Source organism: Amphiura filiformis, unplaced genomic scaffold (genome assembly GCF_039555335.1).
Source record: "Amphiura filiformis unplaced genomic scaffold, Afil_fr2py scaffold_50, whole genome shotgun sequence".
In the NCBI taxonomy this organism is placed as follows: Eukaryota; Metazoa; Echinodermata; class Ophiuroidea; order Amphilepidida; family Amphiuridae; genus Amphiura; species Amphiura filiformis.
This window is the reverse complement of record NW_027305514.1, coordinates 740,990-750,247: the sequence shown is the minus strand read 5'-3', so window position 1 is coordinate 750,247 and position 9,258 is coordinate 740,990. Positions and strand designations below refer to the sequence as shown.

General features: G+C 37.0%; 1 protein-coding gene across 1 annotated transcript; it reads left to right on the top strand.

Moving 5' to 3' along the window:
- The first annotated feature begins 449 nt into the window (after positions 1-449).
- LOC140144349 (arylsulfatase-like) lies at positions 450-6,703 on the top strand. The gene is made up of 4 exons (XM_072166174.1): positions 450-455; positions 1,001-1,244; positions 2,568-2,732; positions 5,658-6,703. The coding sequence occupies exons 1-4, from the start codon at positions 450-452 to the stop codon at positions 6,476-6,478; spliced, it is 1,236 nt and encodes a 411-aa protein (XP_072022275.1). The 3' UTR covers positions 6,479-6,703.
- The last annotated feature ends 2,555 nt before the right edge of the window (positions 6,704-9,258 follow it).

Here is a 9,258-nt window from a genome sequence, read left to right as displayed (position 1 = left end):
TTCGAGGGAAGAAAATAAATCCTTACCTCTTTTCCTTACCTGACAAAATCATTTTACGTGCGAGGTAAAGAAAAAATCCTTACCTGCCAAATAATATTAAGGTAAGAAAGTAAATCCTTTCCATAACTGACAAAATTAATTAACGTGCGAGGTAAGGAAAAAAATTCTTACCTGACAAAAAAATCAATTTTTATTCGAAGTATGAAAATAAATCCTTACCTCATTTCCTTACCTGACCAAATCATTTTTGTTCCAGGTAAGGAAATAAATCCTTACCTCTTTTCCTTACCTGACCAAATCATTTTTGTTCCAGGTAAGGAAATAAATCCTTACCTCTTTTCCTTACCTGACAAAATCATTTTTGTTCCAGGTAAGAAAATAAATCCTTACCTCTTTTCTTTACCTAACATAATAATTTTATGTGCGAGGTAAGGAAAAAATGGAGCGCAATGATGGTAAGGAAACCAGGTAAGGAACCAAATCCTTACCTGTAATTTTTGACCCTAAATCGTGCCATAGCTGATCGTCCTTGCGCATGTTGATGTGTGTACACTGCAAATAAATATGTTTAGGTACGTGTAATATTAACAACTGAAAATAGTTAGTATTCGCGGTGCCCCGCAATTCGCCGTAGAAATGACGTAATAATCGGATTAACTACCGTAACAATAGAAGAATACAATTTTGAGTAGATCGCCCTGCACTACAAGCAGATGGCACTTATCACCTGTGTATGTCAGCAAACATAGATTGAATACAATACCTCTTTTTTTCAAAGATACTAATCTTACAGGTGCGAGTGATCAGCCTTTCTTTGACATATCTATGGTTCACGTTGTAGTTCAGGGCGATATATTCAAAATTGTATTCCTCTATTGCTATGGAATACAGTAATATTGATTTAAGCTATGTACATTACCTGTTGATGCCGGATTCTTTGCATCGTTTTTTTTTTTGTGGAATCACGCTAATAACCAGACCTCTTTCATATCATTAACAGTGGCATGTAGACGAACCAAGTACGCTGGGATGCGCTTTATACAAGAACGCCACCATTATCCAGCAGCCCTATTCGCATTATGGACTCAGTGAAACTTTAGTGAACGACGCTGTAGACTTCATTAGAAGTTCTCAACAGGCACCGCCTCCTCACAGGAAGCCTTTCTTCTTGTATTATGCATTGACTCAAACACATGTTGATCTATTTACCAGCAATGAAGGGTTTCGAGGTTCGTCGAAGAGAGGTATGCTTTCAGTAATTGACCCTACCATCCTCAGTCCCTCCCTCGGTCGTTTAAATTCAATACGGTACTTTATTTGTCAAACATTGTTCTACATTACAAAAAAAAAGAATATAAGATACGCATACAAATATCAGTACAAAGATGTTCTCTTGGTTGTTTCGATATACACTAAGCCAAAAAAGAAACTTATAATTTTTCACAAAGTCATAACTTAAAATCCTGTCTATCAAAATTAACCAAAATTACACACAAGATTGCCTCAATACTCTACTCCAAACACATGTCAGTAACTATGCAGTTGTCCAACTGACACAACAGCAAAATGCACTAACATGCAACACCTTCTTGGACCACATTCACGGCGCAACAGATTTCTTTGGCTGGGTTCCAATTATTCGCCTGTGAATGTGATCCCGGAAGCTGTTCCGTGTCAGTGCATTTTACTGTTGTGTCAGTTGGACAACTGCTTGGTTACTGACATGTGTTTAGAGTAGAGTAAATAAATAATAAATAAATAAATTTCGGTATTTATATAGCGCCTTACCACAGATCACGGAGTGTTCAAAGCGCTGTAATTTCGCTGCCATGGTGAATCATCACAGTCAGATCGCATCAACTAGGCACTGTGCAGCCGGAATAGCGCAAACCTATCCGCACTTAGATCGTAACATCCACCATTTATCTGTGCAGCTCCCCAAATTCCATTGGGTGAAGGAAGTTTTGATAACAAACAACTAATCACCGATTTTTTGAGGCAGGAGGAAACCGGAGATCCCGGCGAAAACCTGCGAGAGCGAGTATGGAATCGGGATAAACCAAATGCACATGAGTCCTTGGGCCGCGCCGTGGCTTGAACCGGGACCTCAGTGGCGCAAAGCGAGGGAACTACCGCTGCGCTAACTCGCCCTCCCAGTTAGTATTGAAGTAATCCTGTGTGTAATTTTGTTTATGTACAGGCGAATAATTGGAACCCAGCCAAAGAAATCTGTTGCGCTGTGAATGTGGTCCAGGAAGCTGTTGCATGTCAGTGCATTTTGCTGTTGTGTCAGTTGGACTCAGTTTAGAGTAGAGTAATGAAGTAATCCTGTGTGCAATTTTTGTTCATTTTTTTGAGAGGATTTTAAGATATGACCTTGTGAAAAATTATAAGTTTTTTTTTGGCTTAGTGTATAATAATACATTGAGTTAGCCTTTTTAAATGTGATCTGAAAACGCTGTTGGATGTTGTTGTTGTTGTTCTTCTTCTTTTTTTGTCATTGTTCATGTTCGTGTAGTGTGCATGATGTAAGTTAATAAAAAAAAAAAATGGTTTTATTTGTTTAGGTCGTTATGGTGACAACATCAATGAAATGTCGTGGGAAGTGGGCGCCATATTAGACGAAGTAAAACGCTTGGGTTTGGCTTCCAACACGCTGTCCATCTTCTCGTCTGATAATGGGCCTTGGTTGCAGCTCTGCAATGAAGGAGGTGATGCAGGTGTATTCAAAGGTAGGCATACCCAGCAAACACAAAATGTGTTTTACATTATTCACAAGAGGTTAGAATTATAGGTTAAGAAATGCCTATCACTTGTTGTGAGTGAAATTATACAAAATAATGCACGCGTACTGAGATGTTGATGCGTCTAATTCACGAGCCCCGGAGGTGGGAGTGCATTAGACGCATCAACATCTCAGTACAAAGGCCCTATGTCACCTGATCGATAACGCAAAGTATCCTTTAAAAAAACAAGTTATTTTAGAATATTTCCTAAAATTCAGCGTTATCTTAGAATATCTACTGATATTTTCCGTTATTTTAGAGAATGTTGTGAATTTTTGTGTTATGTTACAATATTCTTGTGTTTTCTTAGGTTTTTTAGGATATTTCGTTATTTTGCATTATCGATCAGGTGACATAGGGCATGTGCATTATTTTATACAATTTCTCGAGCAACAAGTGATACGCATTTCATGCACGAAAAATGAAATCCCGTGATTTTTGCTACTTTTATAACAAAATTGCCACTAAAAATGTTGGAAAATGCAAACAAATAAAATGCATCCACCCGCAAGAAAAATGAACGCGTCCGAAAGCACTACGCGTACTACGCGGAGTGCGCGCCCGTGCAATTATACAATACTTATGCACGGCTAGTAATTTACTTACGTTTGCTCTGATTGGTTCGCACTATCTAGGAGTGTATGAAAGGTTGACAGAAAATATGAAAATATCGGGTTCATTATATTAAGGGTATAAAACGTTTTAATAACATTCAAAACCATTTTTGAAAACTTGCTGCCGAAGATATTTTTCTTTTTTTTTTTTTTAATAATGTTTGCAGAAATATTTAACAATAACATTTTGACAACATTTAAAAATGTTATTGTAGTGTACAACGTTTATATAACCCGACATTTTAATGTTATTAAAACGTTTTCACCTAAACCTAAACCCAAAATATAACCAGTTTGAAACGTCTTAAAAACGTTTTGGGTTTGCTGTGTAGATATTAAGCGCATGGGCATTAATTGCGACTTCAATAAAGTTATGTGGTGCTATTTTGTATATCCCAAGTGTTGAAAAGTAACAGGACTAGCTTGTGTGTTCCCATTTCACAAGATCGTTACTTCTATCCAACGCCCTTCAGATACCATTACTTAATCACAGAGAGTTCCATTTATAGGAGAGTAGGAAATGGCAACTAGTGGCAAATGGTGGTCATAGACCACAAACCTAGCTGGGACTTGCTGGTGTTGTAGATGTATCTGACCCCTAAAAATGTTCCACAAATGTTCCCCTAGTCATGAGGTTTGATGTCACCGAGTTTGAGCCCTGTACCCCTTACAGATGTCCAGAAAATACATTTCTAAGATTTGACCTCTGCATGACCTTTGACTTGACCCCTGCAAAATGTTCCCCTGGTCGTGAGATTTGTTGTCACTGAGTTTGAGCCCCATACCCCTTACAGATATCTAGAACATGAAATTATAAGATTTGACCCAAGATAACCTTTGACCTGACCCCTGCAAAGTGTTCCAAAATGTTCCCCTGATCATTAAGTTTGTTGTCACCAAGTTTGAGCCATGTACACCTTACAGATGTCCAGGAAATGCATTTCTAACATTTGACCTCTGTATGACCTTTGATCTGACCCCTGCGAAATGTTTCCCTGGTCATGAGATTTGTTGTCACTGAGTTTGAGCCCCATACCCCTTACAGATGTCCAGATAATGCAATTGTAAGATTTTACCCCTTAATGACCTTTGACCCCAAATCTGTCAACACCCTATATGCACATGGTAATAACAATGCATATGTGCAAATAGTGTCACCCCGCTATGTTGTTTGTGGCAGAAGAAGCAATTTGAAGGTATTTCGATTCAGATCGGGCATGGCCCTTTAATGACATTTGATCCCAAATCTGTGAACACCCCAGAAGGACAAAGTAATAACAATACATGTGTGCAAATGGCATTATCCTTCTATGCTGTTTGGGGCAGAAGAAGTATTTTGAAGGCATTTCGATTCAGACCAAAAGTGCCCCTTTAATGACCTTTTAAAGTCCACAAACTCATGTATCTAATTTCCCTGTGCGATATTGCAATGCTATAGCTATTATAGATTCAGTTGGATGAAATATTACAAAGCAAACGCATAGTAACAATACTGTGTGAGGCTTTGTTTCCCGAATGAGAACAATAGTCTGCATATTGTTATGCAACAATGTTGTGGTAAATAATAGTACAACTGATTGTTGCTTATGTCAAACTTGTCAAAGTGATTGTGATTGTATCACACAAGTAAATGAGAGCATGAGAGTGTCCGCTTCATTTACTTACTTCATCAGCCCGCTGCCTTGAAAATTAATTTCGCTTCAAACGGGGGAAGAACACGTAGAAGCCCGAACTTTACCCACACAATTTCTCCTTTTTCAGGAGAAATACGCATAAAAAATTATTGCAACGAGTGTCAATTTGTAATGTAATAATTATTCTCTTAGAATGGAAATAAACTTGTTTTTGCAATAGATCTGCCCTTTAAGGGTGTCACTGAGCTCACACGAGTTCTATTGAATGGAACGAGGCGATTGCAATGAACAGCCTATAAATAATTAATAACTGTTACCTAAGAATGCGTTAACATATTTTCCCCGCATGTAAGTTGCAAATTTTATTTCCAGAATAACAGAATTCGATTTAACTTTACCTATTATTTTACCTAATCAGTCGATAACGCGGAAATTTCTTCACTCGCAAACCACCGGAATTCGTTATAGGTTCACCTAAAGCCGTGACTTGAGTGCCCTCTGATACCATCAAAAGCTGAAGTGAGTGCTAAAATTATACTCCTATCATCATGATCAATATCATTGAATTACACAAATATTAGTTGATGATAATGAATACATGAATTTTCTTAAACTTGTTACAGGTGGAAAAATGCAATTCTGGGAAGGCGGCATTCGCGTACCTACTATCTTTCACTGGCCAGGCCACATCAGACCCAAAACTACCAGTGATGAATTGACCAGCATGACGGACATTTTTCCAACGTTAATGAATATCGTTGGTGGTTCCGTTCCAGATGATAGGCCTATGGACGGTCAAGATATTTCTTCAACGCTCTTCAATTGGTGGCCCGAACCCCAGCCGGAACCCGTAGCTACGAAACGTTTATTCAACGAAGTTGACGTAACAAGCCATGATCCTCGTATTCTGGTATTCTATTGCGAAAGCACTTTATATGCTGTACGGTATCGCAGCTACAAGTTTCATTTCCATACCCAGAAAGCCTGGACAAAGGAGGGTCATCACGCAGAACCAGGGCGATGTGGAGATGGGGGTTTCCCATTACAGCAAAATACCTATTGTGGTGCTTGTACTCCTAATCCCAATTTCCCACCAGATTGTCTTAGTGATCACGATCCTCCACTGATGTTCAATGTTGACAAAGATCCCAATGAAGCATATTCTTTGGATACTGCTATCCCCGAACACCAAGCTGTTCTAGTTGAAATGATGTCCAAATTGGATGTTTTTTTGGATACCATGGTCCTAGGACCTCCCTTATTAGATAGCCGATCTTCGGATGTAATTCCATGTTGTACTCCTGAGTCCTATCCAGACTGTGAGTGTAACTACAGTTATGAAGGTCCAATACCCAAACCTGGCAATCCAAGTTTGAAATCCGAAGAATTTCAAAAAATGTTAATGAATGAGGATCTTGATCACGACTTGTGGCTTGAGGTTTGATTAAAGAAGCCTGCCCTCTTTGCTTGTTTGCTCTTTTAGGGCTTACGTCAGGCCACATTTCCGCTATTAGTTTTTGTCTCTAATCTGCTCTTTACTTTGATTATAAAATAACGTGTACCCCCACCCGCCTTGAAAAATGTAAGGGTTAATGTGCCACGGTTATTTTGGAGGACTAAATTAAGTTACAGATAAAAATTCTCTTTAAAAGGGAAAGCCAGCTTCAATGTAGAAGAGGTCTTGTAATTAGTTTGGGGGAAAGGCATTGTTAGAATCGCGCTTATGATCCATCATGTTCATGATAGTCCACCAAACCATCAATTATGAGAACATGAACACTGCAACAGTCAACTCTTTAATTCAATACTCCAAATTGTCCTTTTTGTTTTTTCTGCCCTTTACCCATGCTTATTATCAATATTAAGAAAATACACTGTAGTTTTTAGTTAATTGGTTATAATTATGTGACGTGTCATGTCAAAAGCAGACACTTTTGCGCAGGATCGTAAATGGAGAAATAGGCAAAAATCTGCCCGGGGTTGATTTTTTCACAATTTGGGTTTGTTGCGAATTTGTGATGTTATTAATGTTTAAAATATGGTCTGATAGTTTCAGACCGGAATATAACAGGCATCTTGTATTTTTGAGACATTTTAAAGGTAATTCCTATTCCCAATATTGTCAATAATATCTTTAAAGGCCGATATCTCAATTTCCAGTTTTATAATACCATAACTTACGAACTCAATATCTTCGCTTAGGAATGTCCGATTTCATTGGGGAAACAGCGTTGTGGAGGAAAATATGTCTATATTTATTATGTAAAAACCTCAAAATTGATAACCTGCCCAAAAGTGTCTGGTTTTGACATGACACGTCTCAGATTTTATTTCAAAATATTTTAATATTAATTCGCAATGTATAGTTTACTATTATAGTAGATAGTGGCAAGCACATAATGTATTTAATCAAAAAGATTGATTACTCACTGTGTTGATTGTTAATAGTCCGATACTCCTACGAAGCTATCGGCATGACATTTTACCTATTTAATTCTATAATCTGCATTGTGAGTTTTCTCTTCAATCATTTTGTTGAATGTAACTTTATGAATCAAATAAAGACAGAAAGTGGATTCACTTTGCTTACGTATCATTTTATTTATAATTAAATAAGTTATTAAAATAATAAAGTAAGACAATTATTTATAAATATAGGCTACATGTATAAACTATGCATGTATCATAGCTAGGCCCTAAAATACATTTTGCATCGGATTTTCCCGTTGAAAATAGAAAACTGATGTTTAAGATAGCAATTATTTCAGCAATAACATTTTGAGTCATGTTTATCCATAATAAAAATTCCTTTAAAAGGAATGGGATGCCCAATGTGAGCTTGGACGTACGTGATATGGTGAATTCCATGGTGTGTAGATTTGGTATTGTAATGATTTTTCAAGGGAAGAGTAGAAGATGATCAAATGCAAGAGAAATGTGTTTGATTGGGGAAGGTGTTCTGACAATCCAAATATATATATACTTAGTCCACCCACAGATATTGCCTCAGATGACCTGTAACAATTTTGGCGCAGAATTGTGATCGACATCACTTAACACACCTCGGATGACTTTGATCTGACATTCAACATTTTCGCGCTTACACCAATCATGTTCATAACAATTTAACTTTTACAACTTCCTGTCAACTCTCTGATTAAAACTCGAAATTTCTGTCTGTTTGCCTTTTCTGTCTTGTACCATGTAGATAACAGGATTTAGTTACAAGCACATTAAATCAAAAAGACTGCATGATTATTATTCAATCATGGAGGTAGTAGCTAGTACTACCTCCATGATCCAATCTTGCATTTTCTGAATGAATTGAATTGTCAAATAATGTCGTAAAAACTGTGAACGGATTTTTATCGTTGACAAAACAAAATGTGTGTTTAATATATCAGTTATTTCAATGAGAGAATGAGAGCAGTTCCATTAACTTTCTTCCATAAATAACCACAGAGTATTATCTGTTTACAAAATGAGCGGTTTTTAATTGTATATTCAGATTTAATTAGCGTGCAATTATCATTATCAGTACTACTCAAAAACATGGCCTTGCTCATGTTTACATTGTATAGTCACTGCCTTTTTTGATCTTAGGACAATAAAAAAAATGTTTGCTTGCCCTCAAATGAATTTTCAAAATTGGGTCAGGCGGCCGTGGGATTTCTTTTCGTTTTCTTTTCTTTTTTTATTACTAGCAAACTCTACTGTTTGTATTAATTAAGGTTCAAAATATGAAAAATCAGACAATTTTGGTGTCAAAATGAATCAATTAACATTACAAAACAACTAAAATGTTGAACACAAATACATTTTTTTACATCTCCAAAATGCAACAATTTGAAAAGAAAAAAAAAATCGCAGGAATTTCCAAAGATAGGGTCGGTATTCTTTTGTACAGTAAATAGAAAAAACACACACCGTTTTCTGATTTCCAAAATTTATACGGCCGGTCGGTTGAGGGCAAGCAAACTTCTTTTTTTTTTGGCCTTATGGTCACCTTGCACTAGGATCCACAACATGCGCATCTATCAGCACACGGTTCTTTAACCCCAGTACATTTGTACATTCATTAAATGACTTTGAAACAAAAACTCATACTCTGCAAATTAGGTCAAATTTTGCACTATGATTGTTTATTTGAGGTTATTGGACTATGCCATTGAGATTAGGCTTTTGTAGTCCATAGTGTTGGTCACCGTCTATCGGGTTCTAAGA